The 26,160-nt window shown below is 56.5% G+C and overlaps 2 protein-coding genes across 6 annotated transcripts; one reads left to right on the top strand and one right to left on the bottom strand.

The window, feature by feature from the left end:
- Positions 1 to 1,604: 1,604 nt before the first annotated feature.
- SLC35B2 (solute carrier family 35 member B2) lies at positions 1,605 to 11,087 on the top strand. Of its 5 annotated transcripts, none has more exons than XM_038394180.2 (4): positions 1,605 to 1,738; positions 7,316 to 7,509; positions 8,074 to 8,234; positions 9,779 to 11,087. In XM_038394180.2, exons 1-4 carry the CDS (start codon positions 1,677 to 1,679, stop codon positions 10,715 to 10,717), a joined length of 1,356 nt encoding a protein of 451 aa, XP_038250108.1. In that variant the 5' UTR covers positions 1,605 to 1,676; the 3' UTR covers positions 10,718 to 11,087. The 5 variants fall into 5 exon arrangements, with proteins under 5 accessions (XP_038250108.1, XP_038250107.1, XP_038250109.1 ...); XM_038394179.2 differs by having other exon boundaries at positions 1,632 to 1,738; positions 6,541 to 7,509; XM_038394181.2 differs by lacking the exon at positions 1,605 to 1,738 and adding an exon at positions 3,893 to 4,475.
- A 4,907-nt stretch (positions 11,088 to 15,994) lies between these two features.
- HSP90AB1 (heat shock protein 90 alpha family class B member 1) lies at positions 15,995 to 25,152 on the bottom strand. The gene is made up of 12 exons (XM_038394175.2): positions 24,976 to 25,152; positions 24,536 to 24,682; positions 23,611 to 23,817; positions 23,094 to 23,253; positions 22,406 to 22,539; positions 21,406 to 21,723; positions 20,558 to 20,723; positions 20,065 to 20,255; positions 19,520 to 19,667; positions 18,673 to 18,941; positions 17,736 to 18,069; positions 15,995 to 16,577 (listed from the first exon to the last, which is right to left on the bottom strand). Exons 2-12 carry the CDS (start codon positions 24,680 to 24,682, stop codon positions 16,468 to 16,470), a joined length of 2,184 nt encoding a protein of 727 aa, XP_038250103.1. The 5' UTR covers positions 24,976 to 25,152; the 3' UTR covers positions 15,995 to 16,467.
- Between the last annotated feature and the right edge of the window lie 1,008 nt (positions 25,153 to 26,160).

Genomic DNA, 26,160 nt, shown 5'->3' with positions numbered 1-26,160 from the left:
ACGCTGCTGAGCCAAGGTTGGGCACAGGCTATGCTGATCCTGGGGCAGGGTTCCATGTGCCTCTTGGGGCAGCCATTGCCTGCAGCCCAGCTCTCTGGTGAAAGGTGTGTGACTGAACTGAAAGCCATTCCCTGCCCCAGGCATGATCCCCCATTGCAAGAGACCCCAGGCGTGCCGCTTCCTGGAGATGTGGTGAGCACTGGAGCTTGAATCCCAGTGCAGGAGGTGCTGGACTGAACTTTATCTCCATGTTCCCTGCATGCCTCAGTGCTGCCTGGAGGGCCCGGGGGGGCTGGAGGCAGTCTCTGCCCCCGAGGGGCTCGCTCTGGCTGTAAGGGCACTAAAGCTAGTGAAGGGGGGTGACCGGCAATCTTCTGACCTGACTGCGGCTGCTTCTGACTCGTGAACTTGTCGGTGCTGGCAAGCCCCAAGCAGCTTGTGATAGTGGCATGAAGGAGCCTCTCCTGGTGCTGGGAGGCAGCAGGAGGCTGTTCTTGCTCCTGAAGCCTGCACCCAGAGGGAGACGCCAGCAGCTGTGCCAGCTGCAGTGATGGATTAACACAGGGGCCCACGTGGCCTGTGCTTGGGGGCCCTGGGTGTGGGGGACCCAAACGTTCTGTGTCCTGGGCCCCAATAAAATTAAACCTGCTTCTACTCAGTACTTCTTCTCACTTTGTCCCCCAAGCACTGATCAGGCCCTTGAACCCCTACCCACAGCCCCCTGCTGCCCCACTCTACCCCCCACTAATGCCCCTCATCCCCTACCCACAGCCCCCTGCTGCCCCTCACTGCCCCCCCACTGATGCCCCTCATCCCCCACCCACAGCCCCCTGCTGCCCCTCACTGCCCCCCCACTGATGCCCTCGTCCCCACCCACAGCCCCCTGCTGCCCCACTCTGCCCCTCGACCCTCACCCACAGCCCCGTTGGCCCCTACTGACCCCCCACTGATGCCCCTCGACCCCCCCCCACAGTCCCCTGCTGCCCCCTACTGATGCCCCTCGTCCCCCCCCCACAGCCCCCTGCTGCCCCTCACTGCCCCCCCACTGATGCCCCTCATCCCCCACCCACAGCCCCCTGCTGCCCCTCACTGCCCCCCCACTGATGCCCCTCGTCCCCCACCCACAGCCCCCTGCTGCCCCACTCTGCCCCTCGACCCTCACCCACAGCCCCGTTGCCCCCTACTGACCCCCCACTGATGCCCCTCGACCCTCACCCACAGCCCCCTGTTACCCCCTACTGACCCCCCACTGATGCCCCTCGTCCCCCACCCACAGCCCCCTGCTGCCCCACTCTGCCCCTCGACCCTCACCCACAGCCCCGTTGCCCCCTACTGACCCCCCACTGATGCCCCTCGACCCTCACCCACAGCCCCCTGTTACCCCCTACTGACCCCCCACTGATGCCCCTCGACCCCCACCCACAGCCCCCTGTTGCCCCCTACTGACCCCCCACTGATGCCCCTCGTCCCCCACCCACAGCCCCCTTCCGCCCCCCAAGCCGTTTCCCCTTCGAGGGCCGGGGCACGGGCTGGGTCGCTCCCCACAGGCTCCTGCCCTCGGGGCCCCTCCCGGCCGCCGGGCGGCGCTGTGGGGAGCGGCGCGGCTGCGCTCTGGGCCCCGGTCTCTGCCGCCGCCGCCGCACGCCGGACTGGTCGGAGCCGCCGCGGGGAAGCTCATGGGCGCGCGGGGGGGCCGCGGAGGCGCGCGCCCCGGCCCGGCCGGCAGCCTGGGCCGCAGGTGGGGGCGGGGGCGCCGGGGGGAGCTTGGATCCCGCCGGCCGCAGCGCCGGCTCCGTGCCCGGGCCCCGCCGGGGGGGGCAGCGGCTCAGGGGCCCCTGTCGGGGGGAGCGGCCGGCCCCGGCCGGAGCCGCCCCCCCCCCCCGGCCACGGAGCGGAGCCGGTTTGGGGAGGGCCGTGGGGCAGCCGCCTCCCGCAGCGGGGCTCAGCCCGGGGTCGGGGCAGGCTCCCCGGCGAGGGCCCCCCCGATCGGCTGCTGCGGGAGGCAGGACTCTCGGCCGGATGGAGCCCGGGCCCGGGCGGGGGTCCCGATCCGGGCCCGGGCCGGCCCCTGCCGCAGGGCGGTGCGGGGCAGACCCGAGTCCGGGCTGGAGCGGGGCGCTCCGCCTGAATCTGCCCCGCTGGGCTCCCGGCTGTCACCCGCCCGGCGTGTCCCAGTACAGCAGCCCCTGGGGAGGGAGCGGGCCCCGAGCGCCGCTTCCTGCCCCGGCCGCGGATGGGTGGTTGGGCAGCTGCCCGAGGCAGGGCTGGCACTTGCCTAGAGTAACCGGAGACTAGATTAGCCCTTGCGGGCAGTTTCCCTGAGCCACGTCTTGGCCCCAGCCTGAGTTGGGGAAGTGGGCAGCCATGACTTGCTTGTGGCGACATCTCCGTTTGTGGCATGGTGGGAACAGCGCAGGGCATCTGGCTCTGGCCTGCAGGGTCCTTGTGGCCATGTGTGTCCAGGACAAGGCCTTTATTAGCAGCAATCCCTAAGGAGGGCTCTGGCTTTGGGGTAGAGCCCCCAGAGGCTGGTGGGATTGAGCCAGTGAAGAGGTTTTTCACTGGAAGTTGCCTGTGTGGGGGGGGGGAGGGGGTACGTTCCATGCTTTCTAGGGGTGCTCCGTGTCTGCGGGGTCTGGGTCTCACTGGGCAAATTGACCAATGTCTCCACTATGCTGGAGCAGTGATTCTGGGGGTCTGGGCCCCCTTGGGAGACCGCCAGCTGGTTTCAGGGAGTCCGCCAAGCAGGGCCGGTCTTAGACTCACTAGGACCCACGGCAGAAAGCCAAAGCCCCTCTGCACAGAACTGCAGCCCAGGGCCCCAAGCCCTACCACCCGGGGCTAAAGCCGAAGCCTAAGCAGCTTAGCTTCACGATGCCCCCGGTGGCATGGGGCCCTGCTTGCTACCCCCTAATGCTGGTCTTGGCTTTTATATGCAGAAAACCAGTTGTTGTGGCACAGGTGGGACATGGAGTTTGTATAGCATTCTGGGGGGGGCCTCAGAAAGGAAAAGGTTGAGAACCCCTGTGCTGGAGGAAGGAGTAATTCAGGGGATCCCCCTGAGAATGGCTCCTCTGGTGGTATGTGACACCTAGATCAGGACTAACTAGATTTCCCTGGACTCAGCTGCCAGTCACAGCCCTTAGTTTCCAAGCTTTTCCCTTCTCCTAAGGTGTTCCCCAGAGTCCCCATGGCCTGGCTAGGACTGTCCCAGGCCTGATCACTGCAGAGGGGCAGCTCTTTTCAAAAGAGCTCAGCATGCTCATTTGGGGCCAGATTGTCAAGTGCTCAGCTCCCACTGCGGCACCAGAGTCAGGAGCATATTTTCTGTAGCACTCTATTCCCACTGTGATGCTCATGGCCTGATTTTCTATAGAGCACTGAGCTCTCTTGGAAAATCTGGTCCTACTAGACAAATCAAAAAAGGCAGAATGCTGGTAACTTGGCACCACCTGTTAGTTCAGGGGGGAAGCCTAAACCCCACTTAAAACCTTTGAAGCAAGAAATGGTCCCCACAGATCAGAGTGCCCACTCACAGGCCAGAGAAGCCCAAGGTCTCCTGGAGCCAGGCCCTTCCCATGTTGACTGAGTGATGTTGACACCCCCTGTTCCATCACTGCAGGAGTGTCCTGCTGGTAATACTCTGCACAGGGAGCTAGATAAGGTCTGCCAAGCTCACCATGGCCCCGAAGGCTGCTGAGGGAGAGACTTGTTGCAGCCCTTGCGCCCCCTCACTCCAGACTCCATGCTGCTGGCAGATCAGGCACTGCCAAGGCCAGTCTGCTGTAGGAATCCAGGGGCTATGGCTCGTCTGTTGGGTGGGATGGGAACTCCCACTGTGCCGATGAACGTAGCCGGTCGTATAATCTTCCACTCCCTAAGGAATTGAAGAAAAGTCACTGCAAATGGCACTTACATCTGGTTTGGCCTCTTTAACAGCAGTGTCAGGCATGGGGTGGTCAGAAGTGAGGAGCATGGGTGGAGCTGCATATGAGGAGCCCAGCATGGGGATAGTAGGAGGCTGTGGGTCAGAATTATGGGACACTGGCTGAGCTGGGGGTGGGGGGAACCCAGGGCTGGAACAGCAGGGTGGGGGCTGCAGGTTGTGACCGAGGAGCAGCAGAGCTGTGTGAGGAGCCCATGGGGCAAGGGGATTTGTTTGTTTGTTCTAAGGGTTCCTCTCTCCCCTTCCCTGTGGTCTTAGAGCTGAGCTAGGTTAGGTGGGTTTTACTCTGCACAGAGGGATCTTTCCCGACTCCTAGTCCAGGGCCCAAGTGCTGAGGTGCCTGAAAGGCTAAGTTAGAATCTCCATCGGGATGGGAGGGGAGGGTCAGGGGCTCTGTCCCGCCCTGGCTCTGGGATTGTGCGTCAGAAAACTGCCCCGTCTCTGGGAAGAGGAACAGTAGCTGAGTTTGTCTGCCCAATTTCCTGGCTGCTCTGTGAGCCTGAGCCTATGAAAGCTCCTTTCATGCCTGGTGAGTGCTGCCGAGCTGCTGCGGCTATGTGGTGCTACCTGTAACACTAGCCACCCTGTTGGAGAGGGGAGGGACCTGGTGTGTGGAACTGTCTGGTGGGGCCTGCTAGCTGCAGGAATAGAGCGAGCCATTGTCCAGCTGCACCCTCCCCTTGGCTGTGGGCCTGGGATACCAGAGCTGTTACTCCTCCCATGGGGGCCTGGATGGGGCCAGGGAGGCATCAGCAGACACCACCCAACAACCAAACCATTTATCACTCGCTCTCTCTGAAATCTCCCCAGCCCTAGGGATTACCAGTGGTGGAGGCTGACCTTAGCTCTTGCCCCAGCTGACCCCTCCTGCTGTCCTCAGCACAGCTGCTGTTCCAAGTATCTGGTGGGAGGGACACACCATGTCTGCTAGTCCTGACCCCACGCCCGCAGTTCAATCTAGTTTAAATCTGACCTCAGTGAAGCAGGGGGCACTTCTCCTGCTGGTCCCACTCCAGTGCCCAAGGTACCAGGGCCACTGTGATCAATGAGGATTTAATTCTGAATGAGGACAATTCAGACAAATCAGGTGGGAGTGTGTATGTACTTTCTGCCTATGGTTGGGCCCAGGGGTTAAATACAAGAACCCTGTGTGTGTGTCCCTTGCTGCAGGAGATGCTAATGAGGGGAGCAGAGGTGGGATTTCTGTGGGATGGTGCTAAGTCAGCAATGTCCTCAATGTCACTAGCGAGAACCCAGCCTGCACAGAAATGTTCTCAGGCCCCTCTTCCTTAGGGAAACCAGGGTTATCGAACTGTCCCCCTGCTGTCAGCACCCAGCTGTTGCAGCATGTGCTAATGCATGTGAACCAGGCAGCCCCAGGGAGGAGCAGTGGTTTGAACTTCTCTCTGGGTTGAGAGTTTCTGTGTTGTTAGTCACATGAGAAAGGGAATTTTCTGTGCAAATTGTGGTGTCTGTCTTGACAAGGTCCTTAGAGTTTGGGAAGTGGGTTCTAGCCCACAAAAGCTTATGCCCAAATAAATTTGTTAAGTCTCTAAGGTGCCACAAGGACTGCTCGTTTTTCCCAAGGCTGTTTGGGGAAGGGAAATGCCACACAGGTCTTTCACTAAGAGGAAAGGGAGGGGTTGTAGGTGGTGGGATGTCAAAGGCAACTTTCTTTCCTGTCTTTCCTCTAGGCTGCTAAGGGTTAAATTTATATCCATGATCCCCATAGCCCTGATACTGCAGGGTCCTCTAAGGAGGCTCCCTAGGGGACCCATCAATGCACTTTGCTATAATGAACACTTTGCCCTTCTCTGGCCCCTTCCATGAGAGGTCCCTGCAGCAGTTGAGACATTAATTCAGGCTTGCAGCCCCAGAGGGAAGAGACTATCATCATCCCTGTTTTACAGCCAGGGAAACTGAGGCATGAGCTGGGGAAAGGACTTGCTCAAGGCCATAGATTGAGTCAGCAATTCCCAGGAATAGAACCCAGGAGTCCTGACCCTCCAGTGCCCTGATCTCACTTAGTAGGTGGCTCTGACCCAGTCTAATTGCTGTGGGCAGATGTGTATATAGAAAGTCATCGTTTTGGTGATGCAGCGACCCCAGCATCCGCTGACCCAGATCCCCATGCAGGCCTTGTTCCTGTTCTTGTAATATAACGTTGTCCCAGGATATAAGTTAGAGGTGAGGGCAATACTGGGCCTATCCTGCGGGGGGGAGAACTCCAGTCGGTTCCTGTGGACCCCTACTGTGTTAATGGTGGCAGATTAGTGGCTAAGCTGGTGTTGTGTGAATGCTGAATATTCCCAAGGAGGGTGGTGGTAAAATCCCCACCCCAGATGCCTATGGGAAAGTTCCTGAGCCCCGACGCTCTCTCTGGCGTTGAGGACGAGCCTTGGTGATTTCAGCTCTAGTGAATGGCCTTGCACGTTCTAAGGTGTGTGTGTCCGGTCACCACTTTCCCCTTTTCCCCTGAGAGCCCCAGAAGTTCTTCCCCCTCCCAGTCCCACTTCCCCCTCCTGCAGCAGGATGTGTGAGGGGGAACTCCCAGCTGGGCCCTCCCCGAGCCACAGCTGTTGTTTGCTTTACAGGAAGGTGCTGAAACAGGAGCTGCTGCTTCCATTTCCTGGCTTCCCCCTCTCCCCCCCCCCATAAAAGATTGGCTGAAGATGAAACACCTGCCAGTGAGAACCCCAAAGAGGAAAAGTATTTGGAGCTAGTGTGTGTCTAAAGCCATGTCACTAGCAGCATCCCAGACACTCCGAGAGCCTGAATGTTCAGAGGTGCAAACACCCTGGCTCCTAAAACCTGAGCAAACAACATTCCTTTCTCTTGTGCCCTTGACCTCCAAGTGCCCTGCACACTGGAATTGCTTCACCCTCCCCAAAACGTCGCCCTGGTGGTGGACGCAACAACTGTTTGGCAGTCTCACAGCAACACTGGATGAGAAAGGAGAAAGACTCTTGTGCCCAGCTGAAACTGGGAAGGCTGAATGGAATTTAGCCAGGACACATTTCAGACCGCTGAGAAGTTTCCCGTGTTCCCTGGTGACTTACACCAATGTTCCATTTGGGGTGAACTTTGATCACGGTGTCCCATGTTGAAGGTGCACCTGGGTAACTCCCAAAGCAGGGGTAGGGGATCTTGCACTCCCAGCTTGCCGCTGACGTGGTGACTGGGAAGGTGGTAGGAATCCTCGCAAAGCCATAGGAAAGTGCTGATCTCTGTGTTTACTGGTGTGCTAATGGCTCCTGAGCTGTGGGGAAATCTGCCACAGGCCGTGTGTGCTGTGGCACATCCCTGGTGTTTTTGGCTGGGCCAGTGGCCCCCCTGCAGCTCACCGCCCAGATTGCCATCTCTTGGCAGATTGTGCCTGGCTGTCGTGCTGACTGCTCTCCCCACCATGGCTGCCAGTGAGGTCGTATCAGCTGCTCTACAGGACTCATGGGGGGACTTCTGGCTCTTCCGTTTCTTCCTCAATGCTGCGGGCTATGCGAGCATCATGGTACCGGGGTTTCTGCTCATCCAGTACTTCAAGAGAAAGAATTACCTGGAGACAGGTAAGAGGGGGCCAATGCACCTCAATTCCAACCTCTGTACCCCTGGCCTCGCCTCAGACATCCGCCAATGCCCCTCAGTTCCACACCCCAGCTCCTCTACCTCTCTGTTGTTCCAGCCCTGAGCCCCTTGCAGAGGTCTCTCACTTCTTCAGTGCCAGCTAGGGGCTACCCGGAGACAGCTAAACTCATCTAGCTCATCTGCATGGCTTTATCTCAACTGTGGCTGTTTCCTGTTAGATATTCTGGAATCCGTTAGAGGCAACCAACATAGAGCTCTGTGGGTAATGTGCAGAGCCCCTCAGATCTGCAAATGGGTGAGCTCTGGGCACCTGCCTACTGTCTGTTCTCAGCTGGGAAGGGCCCTGTTGGCAAAGGAGGATTGGGGGGTTGTGAGCAAGCCAATTGAAGGTGCTTTATAGATGCAGCCCACAGAAGGCCCCAGGCTCTACCTTGCCACAGCCCAGACAGGTTGGTGGGTGGGTTAGCACTGGCAGAGGGGGGTGGGAGGGAAGAAAGCCTCCCTCCTGAGTTAACGTGACCTTCCTGGTTCTCTCAACCCTCCAGGCCGTGGCATTTGCTTCCCCATCATCAAGTCATGCGTCTTTGGCAGCGAGACCAAGTCCACACACCCAGATGATGTCTCCCTGGCAGCCCGCAATGAGACCATGGAGTCCTCGACAGCCCAGCAGGTCCTCAAGTTGCTCTTCTGTGCTGCTGGCCTCCAGGTAGAGCCCCGACGTGTTCATTGCCATCCTGCCGTGGGGCGGAGATAGAGCTATGACCTGGCACAGGTTGCCAGTTGGTGGCCTCAAGAGACTGAGTCCCAGCATCCAGTGTTCTCATGGAGTTTTGCCTGGCAGCATTGCATACTGGGACACGGAGTCTCTGTGGGGCACTCCTTTTTTGCGTGCTCCAGGCTGGTTGCCAGCGTGGCCCTTTGAGTGTCTTGGAGAACTATTCAGCCAGTGTCGGGTGGGTTGGAAGTTATTGTCTGTCTGCTCCCGGCACACCTGGATGGGTGAGCTGCTGCCATTTAGAACTGGTTTTTGAATGCTGTTCGCCCCCCCGCCCCCATGCTTCATGCATCAGAGCACTACACAGTTTAACCCGTGTTCTCACCTCTGGGGCTGGAATGTCCTAAGCTCAGGTTCTGCCCACAGGTAGATTTTATTAGGAAACTGAAAAAAATCTCTCTGGTGTTTGAGTTCAGCTGAGGTGAATAGGAAACTGTGATCCTGCTTCTTTGAGTCACAGCTACAGGAAAAATGCCCGAAATGCCGCCTGAACAATGAGAGGAGGAACTGTCTCGTGGTGAAGGCACTGGATGGGGGCTCAGGAGATCAGCGTTCAGTTCCTGGTTCTGTCACAGACTCGCTGTGTGATTTAGGGCAAGTCACTTTATCTCTCCGTATGTCAGTTTCCCAGTGGTACAGTGGGAGGTAGGAGAATAACTCCATTATGTCTGTGAGGAGCTCCGATACTGTGGCAGCAGGGCCATGTAAGTACATAGATGCACAGATGATAGCTCTCATGGAGGGCAGTTTCCTCTTCTGGGTTTGCAATTAGAATTGGTTTTTATTTAAGAAATGACCTAGGAAAGTAAATGCAAAAACCTGTGTTAATGCGCCACCAAGGCTGCAGAGTTAAAGAGCAGGAACTGCAGCGTGAATGTTCCACGGGCATCAGGATCTTGGGCATGTCTTTGCCATGTTGTCTATTCCTGTTTTTCTAATTAAACGGGCAGCTTAATACAGAACTGTTTATCTTGTGAAGTGTATCCCATAAAGTGTACAAGGGCAGAGTTAATGCGACAGCTGGGACGCTTGCTTTGTCACTTCCTGTGTTGTTTGAGTTTGTGGCTGTGCACTCGAGAGCCAGAACAGGTTTTTCATTGAGTATTTATAGCCTTAACTGTAGGGGGAGCTGTCCTTGGGTGGAGAGTGCTCTCCAGATCTGTGCATAATGAAATGCTGCCCATTGATCCCTCTGCACACAGCTGGGCAGGAGCCAGGTTGACTTCTCCCCTGGCTCTCTGGTCGGGGCAGTGGAAGTGAGGATGAAGTAACTGGGCAGGCTGGTTCACTGCTGATGTGGTGGTGGCGGCAGGCACCATCTCCTTGCTGGGCGCATTGGGTATGCAGTGGGGGGGCCTGGTCCCTGCTGGCTACAAATGGAGAGATGCTCAGACGGGCCTGTTCCTCCCTGTATGTGGTGGCTGCTGGCTGCCATCCCTACTCCTCACTCACCCTCTGCTCTTTGTGCCTTGCAGGCTTCCTACCTGACGTGGGGCGTCCTCCAGGAGCGTGTCATGACCCGGACATATGGGGCCACTGAGACCAATCCTGGCGAGAAGTTCAAAGACTCCCAGTTTCTGGTCTTCATGAACCGGATCCTGGCCTTCACCGTAGCAGGCCTGTATTGTGCCCTGACCAAGCAGCCGCGCCATGGCGCCCCCATGTACAAGTATTCTTTTGCCTCACTCTCCAACATCCTCAGCAGCTGGTGCCAATATGAGGCACTCAAGTACATCAGCTTCCCTACCCAGGTGCTGGCCAAGGCCTCCAAGGTGATCCCAGTCATGCTGATGGGCAAGCTGGTGTCGCGCAAGAGCTACGAGTACTGGGAGTACCTAACGGCGGTGCTTATCTCGGTGGGGGTCAGCATGTTCCTGCTCTCCAGTGCCCCCAACAAGCACCTCTCCACCGTCACCACCTTCTCAGGCGTGATCCTCCTGGCTGGCTACATCGTCTTCGACAGCTTCACCTCCAACTGGCAGGACGCCCTCTTCACCTACAAGATGTCCCCGGTGCAGATGATGTTTGGGGTGAACGTCTTCTCCTGCCTCTTCACGATGGGCTCGCTGCTGGAGCAGGGCGCCCTGCTGGAATCAGCCCGCTTCATGGCCCGCCACTCTGAGTTTGCGGCCCACGCCGTGCTGCTGTCCATCTGTTCCGCCTTTGGCCAGCTCTTCATCTTCTACACCATCAATCAGTTTGGGGCGGCCGTCTTCACCATCATCATGACGCTGCGCCAAGCTTTTGCCATCCTGCTGTCCTGCCTCATCTACGGGCACGCCATCACCGTGGTGGGTGGGCTGGGCGTGGCCGTGGTCTTTATGGCTCTCTTCCTGCGTGTCTATGCCCGCAGCCGCATGAAGAAGCGTAGCAAGAAGCTGCCCGCCAGCGAGGTCCCAGTGCAGAAGGTTTAGGGGCCATGGCACAGACCGTGCCCTCCTCCCCTCTCCCATTGCGGGGCACTTGCTTTATTTCTCTTCTCTTCATGAACCTACTGAGGAGTGGAGGAGAAACAATGACTCCCTTTGCCAACTGCTTTTCCTGGACAAGGAGCTGGAGTGGGCTTGGAAGAAGCGAGGTGCTTTCCAGGCCTCCACCGCACCTTTCTCCTGTTGCCTTAATAGGTCTGAGTATTTCAATTCCCTGAGATGGCCCCAGGAAGGGAGCAGGGGGCAGGTCTAGTTCCCAGGAGTGCAGGGGGGTTAACTCCTGCCCTAGCTCCATCTGGTACTCGGGGCTTCTGTTTAAGATTATTGATGAACAAGGGTGCTTTATTCCCTGGCACTCTTGTCTCCAGCTTCGCTCCCCATTTCTTTCCTCACTACAGAGACGATAGTAGGGAACAGCAAGAAAACACTATCATTTTTCTTTACAAATATGTATGATTGGGAGGGAAGCTCCAGTCTCAGCCTGCCCCGCCCCAGCAGCAGGTGGCATAGGGAGTGAGGCAGGAGTACTGGCTGGACCCCGCTACGTCAGTCCCAGCCTTTCCAACAGGAGGCGCTGTAGGGAATGGGGCAGGAGCATGGGGCCTCCCTAGCCACATCCCATTCCAGGGCTGGTAAAAGAGCTGCAGTATAACAGTCTGGATTTGTGGCAGGTTCCTCTTGAACAGTAGTCTTGGCAGGTCAGTGCACTACGCTGTCCCTGCTGGGAACCTTCTCCATTTCTGTCTCCTAGCCTGGCCCTTACGCTGTGATGCACACAGGCTCCATTCTTTTTCCATTTTGTGCTGCTTTTCCTTTCTCATTTATGTTTACTCTTGTCATGGGTTTGAACTAGAACACCCAGGATCCCCTGAGGGCGCTTTCTGCTCTCTGGCTTTGGGAATTTGTAATTGGCTCCTACCGTTTAGAAAAGCACAAAGATCCCCTTTCTGAAATATCCCTTCTTGTTTCTCCTTTTCCTGCAAGCAGGAGGTGCCAGCACCAGCCCACTCAGCAGCCTGGCTAGGACTATGTGATATGCAGCGGTCCCAGAGACGGGACAAAGCTCAGCCCAGGTTCCTTTTCCCTGCACGGGGCTGCTCTTAATCCTGGGTGCAGGGAACCAATTGCCCTGGCTACACCTCGGGAACCTGGGTTTGACCCAGTAACTGTTTTGTCTCCAAACAGAGCGGGCCCCCCATCTGCTAGGGGAATGGTTTGGGTACTTTTAAAATGCAACTTGGTCTCTCTTTATTTTATTAAATTAAAAAGCTGCTGCAAACAGTGTCCCGGGGTGGAATGTTGGGGTCTGAATGCACTTGGGGGAAAGCTCTCTGGCTAGGGACTTGGATGCTGTTGTGGCTGAGTGGCGCGCACACTGACTTTCTCACCACATCCCTCTGGGGAGGCAGGGTAGTATTATTAGCCCCAGCCTACAGATGGGGGAACAGGCCCAGGGCATTGCCTGAGGTCACCCAGGAATGGTGGGGGGGACCTTGGTACTGAACCTAGACTAGTCCAGGGCCTTACCCGTAAGGGCATCCTCCCTCCATTTTAGGCAGAGCCAGGTTTGGGGCTTTGGGCTTGCACTGTGTTCCAACCTGAGCCCTCTGCTCACACTGGCTGCTCAGTGTCCCCGTTTGTGCGGCTGGTGCAGGGATTCTGTGGGATGGGAGGGCAGCTGTTAGCTCTCTGTGCCCTGAGTCAGGCTGCATGAATGTCTTGTTCTTGGGCAGTAGGCTCTGGTCAGCCGGGGCCTCTTCTAGCTCTGCCTTCCACAGCTGAGTAGGGGCCACTCTAAGCCCTGCTGAGCACCTGCTACCCAGAGTCTCCATTGCTGTAACAGTCTGTAAGGGAGTAAAGCCTTCATGGAGCTGTGTTGTGTGTCAAACCCCAGCTTCAGAACCTCCACCCTAGAGGAGGAAGGTGTGGGGAGCAGTTAGGCAGGAGCCAGCAGAATGGGAAGCTGTTTGAAGAAGAGCCAGGGAAGAGCTTCTCTGCTAGGTAAACACTGTTCCATAACGTGCTCAGATGAGTGTGTTCACTTGTGGTCGCCTGCTCTCAAAAAGGATTAAGCAGCAAGAGAGGCAGTCAGAGCTGGGTGACAAGAATACTCAGAGACTGGGTGAGACTTCCGCAGCAGGAGAGACTGAAAAACACAGGGCTTGTTTTATTGGAGAGATGAAAGGCAAGGATGTGAGTGGTCTATAGAAGGTAGGTTGGGCACTGCTCTTCAGTCTTTGTCAAAATACCTGAGCCAGGGGCTACTCTATGACACTGAAAGGTGCCAAATTCAAACTGGATAAAAGGACACACTCAGGTAGTGACTGTTAGTCTGTGGAACTCACTGCCACAATATTCTACAGTGGCGAAGAGCCTAGGAGAATTCAGAAAAGCAGCAGGCATCTGTATGGATAACAAGAACTGCCCCATTCAGACTGGTGGTTAAAAATAGAAAGGTTATAACCCTCCCACTTCAGAGTGTATGCCAGCGGGCATTGTCCTTTCTGGTTTTTTTTACCTTTTCCACTGAAGCCATTGTCAGAGACAGGAATCCACGGTGAGAATGCCTGTTCCTTAAGGTGCCACTGCCTTCTCCCTCTCAGCCATAGTGCAGTTGTGCAAACTAGAGCATGTCCCCTGCAACTGGTGATAATAGCCTGCCTGGGCAAGAGCAGCCACTTTAGACATGACACCTCTTGGAAGGGGGTGAGAGACACTTTAGTGGGGCTTCAGGCTACCAAACCCTGTTCCCATCTCAGTGCCCCTTCCTAGGCATGGGGAAACTGCAGGGCAGTGACAGAGAATGGTGGAAGGCAGGCTGGGTTGGTGGGTCACCCACAACAGGTGCTGTAGAAGAGGGAAGGAATTAGGCAGAGGGGTGGTTTTATCCCAGTTTGCCCACCTTGGCTCACCCTTTTCACCCCCTCCACTTTGCCCCTGAAAAAAAAGGGGGGGTTACAAGTTGATGTTTTGTTGAGAGGGGGAAGTGACATTTGTTTTTGGCATGGGTCTTTTTTTGCATGTGAAACTATTTTTTGTTCGAAGAACATTGGCCTGCTCCCCCCCGACTGTTGGGCCAGGGCTGCTGTTCAGCAAAAGCCCCCGAATGTCTGAGTGTGCCCCACAGCAGCTTGCTTTTATTATAAAAGTGGAGGACTACAACTCCCAGCATGCAATGCAGCCCACAAGCCCCCAGGCTGTACTCTAGGGCACAGCCCTTGTTGCATGCTGGGAGCTGTAGGCTCTGCTGCTTTGTGTTGAAGATGGAGATTGCTCCATTTTGTGCAAGTATTGCACAGGCTGTGGCTTCTGGCAAGTAACCAAGAAAGCAGGTGGCTCACTTGCCCCCTCACCCAGCCTTGTGGACAGAGTTGCTGCGGGCTGCAGCTGGGGTAGGTATAAGTGTACTGGACACTGAGGATCATGGAGATGATTGGTGGTGTTACCTCTTCCTCTGACAAAACCTTGCAAAGCTCCTGCTAAACCCTCACAAACCTGCAGGCAGCTGTGGCCAACCCCTCACCCCAGCCATACACCCAGACTCAATACAACTTCCAGACCTGGAAGGATATGGGGCCTGGGCCAGCTAGGTGGTAGGATATAGAGAGCAAACAACCACAGAAAGTGGAGGGTAGGTAACCACCAGCCCCTAGCCAGGCTTTTACTTCCAGTCCCCTACTGCTAAAACTCCAGCCCCTCCTGTTGAGGGTTGGTCTGGACTCTTCCCAAGACTCCCCCCCTCAGCACACCAGCCAACCCTTAGGTCAATTAGCCCCTCACAGCTGCCCTCTGACCACCAGCAGCCCTGAGGGCAAGAGCCTAACAAGGTCCAGGAGCTACTAGCACCCTCCCACAAGCTGGCTCAGTCCTGAAGATCCATCCAGGTGATTTGGGTCCCGGCTCTCCCTCTGCCCCACAAGGAGGAAGGAGCAGCCAAGCAAGCAAAGACAGGGTTTACAGGGAGAAAATTAACCCCCAGAAGACAAACTACAGGAACTACTTCACGCAGGAGTGTGCCAGCTTCAGCACTGGGCCTTGGTTGTGACAGGAAGAGGGTGCCTTGTGGTGACAAGGTTGGAGTCCTACACCTCTTCCACTCCCTTGGAGAGGAGCAGCTCTCCAGACTGCCACATGGCCTAGGGGGAAAGGGTGAACTCTTCCCACACTGGCTCCATTAGGTCTCCTGTTGAAGGCAGCAAGTCAAGTCAGAGCTGGCACTTCTTCCACATGTGTTCCAGGACCAAGGTCAGCAGAGCCAAGAAGGTAGCCCAGGAGAACACAGAAGCAGCTCTTCCACTGTGTAGATTTTAGACTGCCCAGGCCAGGAAAGCAGCTGCTAGCTTAACCAGCAGATACTCAGCCACCACCTCGGAGGATCCAAGTCAGCCGAGAGCACAACACGAAGAAAGCCCCTGAATTCTAGCTCCATTAAGGGCAGTGCTGCTTGGATTAGGGTTGTGCAAATTGGAATGGGATCTTAAGAAAGCTCCTGGGGAGAGCAGGCTGAAGACACAGTTTGCTGCCCACAGACTTTGGGACAGTGTAGATTAGTTCTGTAGTTGAGACAAGACTTACACAAATCGCAGCAGAGGCAGGACTCCTGCTGGCCCTGATTCTGCCTTAGACTTCCACAGCATTTGCACATGTGCAGCTGCCCCCTGCTGAAAAAGGCAGAGGTGAGCTAACCCAGCTCCGCAGGAAGCCACTGTCAAAGCGAGGTAGGTGCCCTCCACATGGGAGCTGGAGGGTAAGCAACAGAGCAGGACTATGGAAGTGACTAGGAGCTGCAGCCTCAAACCCTGCCTTCCCTTCAAAGGGACACGCCCAGTTCCCTGCACTTGGCACACAGCCTGAAGTTTAGCAAGTGCTACCCTAGCAGCCAGATACACATGTGCCAAGCAGGGGCAATAGCATCACAAGCCCCAGCCTCAGCTCCTGCTCCAGGGCCTTTCATTAAACTGACCCCAAGGGCAGGGGCTACAACTGCTTGGGGCTGCAACTGGTCTGAACAGTTCTGAGAGAGACCAGGGTGAGCACAGCAGTGTTTTGAATGCAGCACTCAGCCTCCAAAAAGCACTGCTCTCCAAAATTGGTGCTGCAGTGGCCCCAGACTCCCTCCACACCTGCCATCACTCCCTTTGGGTACTGTAGGAACTCCCAGCACAACCCAGACCTCTCCTGGGCACCACCCCATGGGGAAATACTGGGGCCCAATCTCCCCACACCATGTAGAGCTGGCACAGACAAGGCAGCCGCTCTATGTAAACCGCATTCTCTATTTGATACTTTAATTTCAGTAGAACAAAAAAACCAAACGGCTGACAAAATACAACATCCTACCCTAGGATGCAGGCAGCAGCCAGAGGGGTGGGTATTGGGCTCCCTGCTGTGCTTGGGGGAGAGGGGACAGGGACCCTCAAGCTCAATGCTCACCCCAGCTGGGGCAGGGTGGGTGCTTGGTGCCCAGGAGCAGCACAAGACCCCCCCCATGGGGGAAAGTCAGAACCCATCAGCACAATCCTCCGCCCCAAGCAGCTGGTTCAACACAAGCAGAAAGACAGATGGACCAGACAGGGCTGGCACCCTGCAACCCTACCCACTACTGATAGGGGGAAAACAAGTGGGGAAACACACTAGGGGAGCTGAGGAGTCAGTAGCAGTTGTAGGGGCCAGGCCCTGCCCCTTCCAAGCAGAGATGATGCAGGGAGCTAAGATTGGAGAGGGAATGGCCCCCTTTAGTCCACCTCCTCCATGCGGGATGCATCTTCCTCTCCCTCTAGTGGGGGGATCTCATCAGGGACAGCAACACTGGGCTCCTCTGCAATCACCTCATCCTCATCGATACCTGGGGAGGGAGAGAGATGTGCAGGCTGGTTACTTTGAGGGCCACCCCCAGGATCTCTCACACACACACACACACACACCACTGCAGAGCAAGAGGACCTCCAGAGGATGGGGCAGCCGTAAGAGCAACACGGAGGAGGAACAGGCCCCTACTTCTCAGCAAAAGGGCAGTAAGCCCAGAGTGCAGCTAGGCCAGGGCCCTCTCCTGGATAACTGGGCAAAACACTTCCAGCCCATCGAGTTGCAGCAGAAAACCAGCTTTCCATCAATGCTCTTTCGTGCGTGCCAAAGCGTGTCTGCTTTTCCTGGAAAACGCCCACTACCTGGCAATAAGCCATGGCCTGAAAGCCACCTTTCAGTTCAGAGATGCTGCCATGGTGCCTCCTCCCATTCTCCTCCATGGGCCAAACTTTCCAAGGGATTACATTCCCCATGATGGGCCACAGGAGCTAATGGGGGAGTGGTGCATTGTGGGAGATGTAGTGAGTCCCACAGAGACAAATGGAGGCACACAAACTACAAACCCCGAGAGGCCCTGGTGGCAGCATTGCTGAATCAGAAGTTACCATGGAACATTTTGGGTTTTTAATTTCTCGCTGAAGAGTCAGAGTTTTCCACTAGAAAAAAAAGCCCATTTTCAAACAGTTTTCCACTCACGTGCTGCCAACACCTGCCACTGGCCTTCCACATGCTGACTATTGCACAGGCCCTACCATGTTTGCACATTTTACCCTCTCCTGTCATGGCTTAAGACTAGGATAGGCTTCATGCCAGAAGACAGCGCCTCCCGCAGGCCATTTCCTCACTGCACTTCCTGCTGCGAGCCAGGTCAGGAAAGCTCGCCTTGGGACCACTCCTTCCATAAATGAGGAAAGGATAAGCCAGGATTGAGGGGTCAGAGCTCCTTCTAGTGGCCATCATGAGTGTCCTTGGAGCAGGATAAGAGTTATTACCACTCCTTCCCAAGGAGGTCTGCTCTGTGCTGAAGCCAAAGACAAGCTCAACTGGCTAACATGCCCCTGACTTCTAGCTTTCAGGATAAGCCACCATGAACAGGTCTCTGGATCCCGGACATTGAAAAGCTGGAAAAAAGCTCCTTCCCCAGTGTCTACCGTCAAATGCCAACTCTTTGTGGTTCCCTGTCACCTGGGGCACTTACCCAACCCAAGCTTGATCATCCTGTAGATGCGGTTGGAGTGGGTCTGGGGATCTTCCAGGGAGAAGCCAGAGGAGAGCAGGGCTGTCTCAAAGAGCAGCACCACCAGGTCCTTGACAGCTTTGTCGTTCTTATCAGCCTCGGCCTTCTGGCGCAGAGTCTCCACGATGGGGTGGTCGGGGTTGATCTCCAGGTGCTTCTTGGCCATCATGTAGCCCATGGTGGAGTTGTCCCGCAGCGCCTGGGCCTTCATGATACGTTCCATGTTGGCCGTCCAGCCATAGGTGCTGGTGACAATGCAGCACGGCGATGAGACCAGCCGATTCGAGATGGTCACCTGCAGAGGCACCCCAGTGTTAACAGGCCAGGCAAAAAACAGCAGGGTCTAGTGCCTCTGACTGGGTCTGGTCACAGCAGATGCAGGGACACCAGCCCTTATGTCATGCTCAACCAGAGACACCCACAAATGGCCAAGAAGCCACAGGCAGTGGAGACCTGGCTGCAGAGAAGGGCACAGATGCTCTCCACAGCACAGCATCTCCCCTCTGGCTTGGCCACATCACCACCACATCCCGAGGACAGACAGCCCCAAAGCAAATAGGGATCTCTCAGCCAGCTTCAGGAACACTGCCTATAACAGCACCAGCAGCTCAGCCAACCCCTTGGTACCCAGTACACATTTCCACAGCACTACCCCTATAATCAAAGGTTTGGGTCAGTGCCCCTCACCTGCAGCCCAGAAGCTTAGAGCAAGATGCTGCAGTGCATGCTGGGACCTGTAGTCTCCTTCAGCTGATCCTCTGCTGGAGACAAGGGAGACCAGAGGCCATGCACTGAGCCAGGGTCCAATCCTTGTCTGCATTCAGTGGGACCCCACTCTCCTTCCTCACTGAGCCAGGACTTGGCCCTGGGCTGGGATCCTCATCCCACCCCCAGTTACCTTCTCAACCTTCTTATCCAGGATCTCCTTCATGAGCTTGCAGAGGTTCTCAAACTTTGCTTTGCTTTCCTCCATCTTCTTTTTCTCATCCTCATCCTCTGGCAGCTCCAGCCCCTCTTTGGTGACTGACACCAGGCTCTTGCCATCAAACTCCTTGAGCTGTTGCACGCAGTACTCGTCGATGGGCTCTGTCATGTACACCACCTCGAAGCCGCGCTTCCGCACACGCTCCACAAAGGCGGAGTTAGCCACCTGCTCCTTGCTCTCACCTGTGCTGGGGGAAACAAGAGGTCACCAGGGCTCGGAGCTGGCTACACTCTAGGGTCTCCAGCAGTCCCCTGGCAGGGACTGGCTACACTTCGGCTGAGACATGGCCCGTGAGGCTGATGTGGAAGTCCTATTACAAGGGTCTACTGGCCCCACGGTGCCAAGGATAGGGCCTGGCCATTCCCTTAGAGAATGGAAGGCACAAAACTTGCATACCCACCTCCCAGCCAAGGATCCCAAAGCACCTGATTAACAAGAGCCTCTCTCTAGGAAGCAGAGTTTCTGGGGAGGAGGCTCCCCCTTTCCATACAAGCCCACCTGTCAGGGGAACTCCCCATGTCACACTAGCAACCAGAGGAGCCAGGCAGTAACTAGGCAGAAAAGTCCATTCTGGGGTGATAGGAGGGGCCCCCACGGGAATCTAACCCTCTTGGTGTTGCATTAGCTACACCAAATCTAGCAGGCTGAGGTGATCCCCATTCTGAGGGACAGTCTCCACCTGGGGGAGGCAGAGTCAGGAAATATGGCTGGGTGATGAGGTAGGAGGGAGGTTTGGCCCCCTCCGGCCAGCAGCCCTCACCTGTGATGTAGTAGATGCTTTTCTGAGTCTCCTTCATGCGGGACACATACTCAGAGAGGGAGGCCACCTCGTCGCCAGACTGCGACGTGTGGTAGCGCAGCAGCTCTGACAGGCGCTTCCGGTTGGTTGAGTCCTCGTGGATCCCGAGCTGGGGGCAGAGGAGGTGATTTATATGCAGGCTCCAGGAAGTGGCTCACTAACTCTCCTGCCCTCAAGAGCTGGGAAATCTAGCCCCTCCCCCCAAACACCCCACTCACACCCAGGACTGAGGTTGGGGGTAGATGCAGTTAGGGAGGCATTTTTCCATTCAAGCACCCTAGGGCACACTCGCCCTTCTTGGTTGCTAAGATGACAGATTGTTTGGCCCCTCCGCTCCAGAGCCCTCCCAGGAAGAGCAGGTTTGAGCCATGAGCCCAACCCAGAAAAGTCACCATCTTGGAACAGATCATAGACTAGTTCTGGATCCTCAAGTGCCTGCCTGTGGAGCATGTTGAGACAGAGCAGCATCCCCTTTGCTCCCAGGTGGTGGGCTGGCGGTCTCTCACCTTGAGGTTCTTGGAGAAGGCTTCATAGAATTTCTTGTAGCTTTCCTTGTCCTCTGTCAGCTCTGAGAAGAGCTCCAGGCACTTCTTGACAATGTTCTTGCGGATAACCTTGAGGATCTTGCTCTGCTGCAGCATCTCCCGGGAGATGTTCAAAGGCAGGTCCTCAGAGTCCACCACACCCCGGATGAAATCTGAGGGGAGGAAAGAAGCCAGGGACCAGGGAGGGTGATCAGAACAGCCAGGCTAAAAACTCCATACACCCATCCCCCATGCATGAGAACAGAAGTGCCAAGCAGGAAGCCCAAGCTCCAGGCTGCATCAGGAGACCTGAACCTCTGCATCCCTCCCAGCAGTGCCGCAAGGCTGTATGATGTACTGGGGCGGTGCAATGGGGAGGAAGCAACTAACATAGCTGGGAAGATACCAGAAGCCAGGGAGCTGTTTAGAGAGGGAGCTCTGCACAAGGGTGGGGTGCTACACAGTGGGCTCTTACTCAGGTACTCTGGGATGAGCTCGTCACAGCTGTCCATAATGAAGACACGCCTCACATACAGCTTAATGTTGTTCTTCTTTTTCTTGTTCTCAAAGAGGTCAAAGGGGGCACGACGCGGGATGAAGAGCAGAGCTCGGAACTCCAGCTGCCCCTCCACAGAGAAGTGCTGCAGGTTGGGAGACACGGGGGTGAGATGAACAGAGCTCCCAGGTCTTCGTTCCTCTAACCCTCCCCTGGGGAGAGCCCTTCCCTTTGGCCTGGTTGCAGGAGCACCCAAAGGGCCTTGGGTAGGGGGACTGAATGGCTACCTTAGAGCAAACTGCACAATGCATCAGACAGGTGGGACAGCAAGTCTCCCAGCACTGACTCTGCACTCCCCTTCTTCCCCACTGTGCCAACATCTCCACCTCCAGCAAATGCTGGGCAGGATCTAAGGCCCCCAAAGCAGCAGCTCCTATCCCCATTCGCTCATGCCAGAGTGTCAGCCAGGGCCTCAGGAGAACCCTGCACACATGGATGAAGCAGGGGATTGGGAGTGAGGGTCACCCTGATCAAAGGGCCAGCAAACCTGCACCACACCCAGGTAGGAGGCTCCATGCCCAGGACCAGCAATGATAAGTCAAACGGGCTCAGCCCAGCTATTTGCTTCCCCTGGTAGAGGAACTAGCTGCGGTTCAGTCACTTCTCACTGGGTCTAAAAGAGCATTTTGGGCCCCCCCCCCCCCACTTCCTACACTAGAGCCCACCCCGTGATGAAGAAATGTGGACCTGTGCACTAATCCATCCTGCTTTGAGGTAAAGGGAACCTTGGACTCTACCAGTGTGCCCAGCCCAGGCTCTACACTCACCTTGACAGCCAGGTGGTCCTCCCAGTCATTGGTAAGGCTCTTGTAGAACTCTCCGTACTCCTCCTGGGTGATGTCATCAGGATTGCGGGTCCAGATGGGCTTGGTCTTGTTCAGCTCCTCCTGGTCGATGTATTTCTCCTTGATCTTCTTGGTCTTCTTCTTCTTGCCCTTACCACCCTCCTCTTCCTCCTCATCTGAGCCCACGTCCTCGATCTTGGGCTTCTCCTCATCCTTGGGGGCTGTGTCCTCATCCTCCTTCTCCCCCTTCTCTTCCTCTGCCTCATCGTCACTGATTTCCTTTTCCCGCTCCTTCTCCAGCTGTAGGGAGAGGAGCAAAGAGGGTCATGGCCAAGGCACCTACCTTACTCAGGGCCTCTTATGCACAGGAGATAAGGGGAAGCGACAGAGACACAGTTGCCCCAAGGGAGATGGGAGTTTCAGTCTGATGGGTTCCATGCAAAGACTAAAGGTTGCAGTGATGCACTGCAGGTAAAGCACTGGTTCAAATTTCTCACATGTGCTTTCCAGTGGCTGGGCCGACAGAGGATAAAGGATCTATGGCTACAACCAGCTGGTGAGACACCCCCCCCCCCCCCATGGCTCCTGCAATAGAAGATAATGTAAGTGAAGACAGAGTGCTGGGGTCCAGCCCTAGTCCCTTGCCTGGCAGTTTAGGCAATGGCCCAAGGTGCCGGCACAGATTTAGGGATGCGAGTCTGACTTTGCAGTACACCCTTTCGGTGATCCCACCCCCTAGTAGCAGTGAACTAATTCTTACCCTTGTACCATTCTGCTGGCCAACTCCTGCAGCAGCAAGATGAATGCACAGCCCTTGCCTCCAGACCCTGGTAAAGCCCATCACTGTCTCTTACACGCACACCCGTGTGCGGCTGGGAAAGCTCAAGGTGGAATGTACCATCCTCTCCCCATTCTCAGCTTGGGCTTCCCCCCATGCTCCATCTGGTCTTCCCATGGGTCCCAGCATCTCTCACATACGTACATAAAGGGTGATAGGGTAGCCGATGAACTGGGAGTGTTTCTTCACCACCTCCTTGACCCGCCGCTCCTCAAGGTACTCTGTCTGATCCTCCTTCAAGTACAGGATCACCTTGGTGCCACGCCCAATGGGCTCACCTATGACATCAGGAGAGAGATGATGGCATTACTGGCCACAGGCCTTGGACAGAGCTCACTCTACAGATCTCGTGTCAGTGCCAGGTGCAGCCCACAGCTAAATTAAAGGGAGGATCATCACAGTGTTTCCAATAGGAGCCAAGGTCAGACACCCCATCCATAAGCAGAGAGGGAAGATCCACAGCTAACACTGGCCCTGCACCAGGCTTAGACCATGGATTTGGTTAGCACTGAGGGGCGCTTTCTCCACAGATTAGACCTGGGACCTAACCCAAGCTGACTGGTCACTTAGGCTTCACACATTACCCCATGAGCCTGGACCCTCTCCCCCACTGATTCAAGCTTCCCCACCAGGTGGCAGCTACAGACTACAACACCTTATCCAGCCATACCATCTTGTCACCAGCTACCTCAAACCCCTTTGGGGGCCCCATGCAGACAGGGTGGGAAGGGGGTGACCAACTTCACACAGACCCCTCTCTCTAGGACCCCTTGGCATACAGAGGGGAGGGAAGTGGCTAATTCCCTGCAGACCCCATTACCACAGTCCGCACCATGATCGGCTTTGACAGTGAAGGAGCCCCCAGCTGATGACTCCCAGGCATACTGCTCGTCATCATTGTGCTTGGAAATGACCACGACCTTCTCAGCCACCAGGTAGGCAGAGTAGAAGCCCACGCCAAACTGCCCAATCATGGAGATATCAGCACCCGCCTGCAAGGGGAAGGAGAATGGGTGAGAAGAGCAAGAGACCGGTATGTCTGAGACGCAACCAGCTGTGTCCCAATAGCAGGGAGCTGGGCCAACACACAGCGATAAGGCCACAAATACAGACAGAGATAGGGCAGGGCACCGTCACCTCCTCTGTGCAGGAGGGACCAGTGGAACACATGGACAAGCCAAAAGCACTGTGGGCTGCTCCCTGGGAGGACACAGGCCCAGAAAGAGGTCATCTCTTAGCCAAGTACTGAGTGTTGAAGTTGCAAGGCTCTGCAGAGGACAGGAGCCCAGTAGCTGGCCAGGCCCACAAGGGGTCCAAGTGCTCTAGAGCCCAGGCTGAAAGCCACTCACCTGCAGTGCTTCCATGAAGGCTTTGGTACCAGATTTGGCAATGGTGCCCAGGTTGTTGATGAGGTCGGCTTTTGTCATGCCGATACCCGTGTCCACCAAGGTAAGGGTGCGGTCCCGAGGGTTAGGGATGATGTCAATTTTTAGCTCCTTGCCACTGTCCAGTTTTGAGGGATCTGTCAGGCTCTCATAACGGATCTTGTCCAGGGCCTGGGGGAGGACAGAGACTGTTAGCAAGGCCCACCCACCATTCACCTGCTCCATGGATCCTGGACTCTCCCTGCTCTGGGCAGGGAGACCCATGGACTCTCGAGATAGCATCACCATGACACAGATCTGCCACAAAAGCTCTGGCTTCACTCAAACCCCTCCACAGGGAAAAACAAGAGGCCCTTCTCGAGAGAAGCACCACAGCTACCCCTTCAGAGCAGCATGCAGGGCAGAGACACAGGCTCATTCACCCACCACACGCACAGGAAGAGCGAATACCCGGAAACAAACAGGAAACACCAAATGCCAGCTCCTTGAAGGGCAGCAGAAATGAAACTAGGGGATAGGGGCCACTGCCAGCAGGGCTGCACCATGCCAGGACCTACGGGCATACTGAATTACTCCTCCAGCGAGAGCGTGGGGGATGATTTGGGGCTCTCCAACCCTTTCCTAAGGGCAGGTGACCACCAGCCCATCTGGCATCAACCAGCCCCCTCGATGGCCATCTTAGGACAAGGGCAGGGAGACAGAACCCCCTTAGCGATGGGTCCTCTAGGGGCAGGGCCGAGGCACCTTACAGGGCCCTTTCATCGCTAGCCAGGCTTCTTGAAGGGCCTGGGCGGGTAGAGGAAACGCAACGGGTGCCCCAGTTACAGGGGCGGGCAGAGCCGGCGGTACCCAGCGGCAGCGCTGCGGAGCCCCCCCACCCCCGGCTCACATCGGAGGCGTTGGAGATGATCTCCCGCAGGAAGATCTCCTTGTTGGAGTAGAAGGTGTTGATGATCAGGGACATGAGCTGGGCGATCTCGGCCTGGAAGGCGAAGGTCTCCACTTCCTCCTCCCCATGCTGGGCTCCTTCAGGCATCTGAAAAACAGGCCCGGGCTCAGAGCAGCTGCCTGGCGCCCCCGCCCCCGCCCCCGCCGCCTGCTGAGCGGCCAAGGCCCCGCTCCCCACCCAAGGCCCGGCCAGGCCCGGCGGAGCCTCCAGCCCGAGAGGCGGGGGCCGGGCGCTCCCGCAGTCGAAGCCGCCACGAGGGGCCCCCGCTCAACATGGCAGCGCCCAGCGGAGCCACGTGCGCGCCCCCCCCCCCGGCGCCCCCCATTCGGGACGCGGCGCCCCCCGCCCCGGGCCAAGCCAGGCCCCCGGCCGCCCCTTACCGTGAGGGGTGGCGGGAGATCGGGCAGAAGCGGGGCTCGGTCCCTGGTGCGGGGACTGCGGCGCGGCCGGGCGAGAGAGAGAGAAACCGGGGCCGCCTCCGCCCGCCCTATATAGGGGCTGAGCCCGGCCCGGCCCCCGTCTCCCTCCGCCTTAAAAGGGCCGGGGCTGGCTCGGCGAGAACGGAGGTTGCTGCGGCTTCTGGTATTTTGTCTCCCTGCCGCAGCCCTTTTCCCGCCGGACACATACGCCCCAGTTCCCCCGCTCGCCCCAATACCCGGGAAGCTCCTTATAGCCCCTACCCTGTCACCCCAGTACTGGCAAGTCTGCCTGCTAGTCCAACTCCTGACACCCCACTTCCCCCCTCACCCCACTCTCCAGGAATTCCTGTGCCCTAGCCCCCCGATGCCTCCAGTCTCTCCAGGGAGTCTTCCTGGTCCCCATCCCCCCTGCTCCCCTCAGTTCTTGGGGCCAATTCCCTTGTAACTCAAAACCCTAGGAACCCCTTAACACATCAGCCACTCCACTCCAAGTACCACCCCCTGCCTCTCCCCGGCTTCTACCATCTCTTCTCATACCCCTGTGTCCTCTCTTCTGCTTCCGCCCATGCAACCTCCCTTAGCTGTAATTTTCAAGAAGACTAGAAAAAAGTTGACGGCCAGCATTTAAGAAGGGTACACTGAATGACTGGGGAAGCTATAGGCTGGTTAACCTGACATCAGTTCTAGGCAAAATATGGAAAGGCTGATATGGGATGCAATCAGTAAAGAGCTAAAAGATGGTAGTGTAAGTAATGCCAAACAACATGGTTTTATGAAAAATAGGTCTTGTCAAAGGAATTTGGTATAATGTGATAAGATCGCAAGTTTGGTTGACAAAGGTAACTGTGTTGAGATAACTGGCTTCTGCAAGGCATATTTCACTTAGGGTATGTCTTCACTACCAACGTGAAAGCGCTGCCACGGCGGGAGATCGGGCAGGAGCGGGCTTGGTCCCAGGTGCGGGGACGGCAGCGCTTTAGCGTGCCTGTGGAGTTGCGGCACCAGTGCCCACAAGGGGAATAGCTCCCAGCGCTGGGGCCGTGTCTACACTGTCACTTTACAGCACTGAAACTTGCATCACTCGGGAGGGTGTTTTTTCACACCCCTGAGCAAGAAAGTTTCAGCGCTGTAAAGTGGCAGTGTAGA

This window comes from Dermochelys coriacea, chromosome 3 (genome assembly GCF_009764565.3).
Source record: "Dermochelys coriacea isolate rDerCor1 chromosome 3, rDerCor1.pri.v4, whole genome shotgun sequence".
Taxonomy (NCBI): Eukaryota; Metazoa; Chordata; order Testudines; family Dermochelyidae; genus Dermochelys; species Dermochelys coriacea.
The sequence above is the reverse complement of the archived record's forward strand: the minus strand, read 5'-3'. Positions and strand labels throughout refer to the sequence as shown.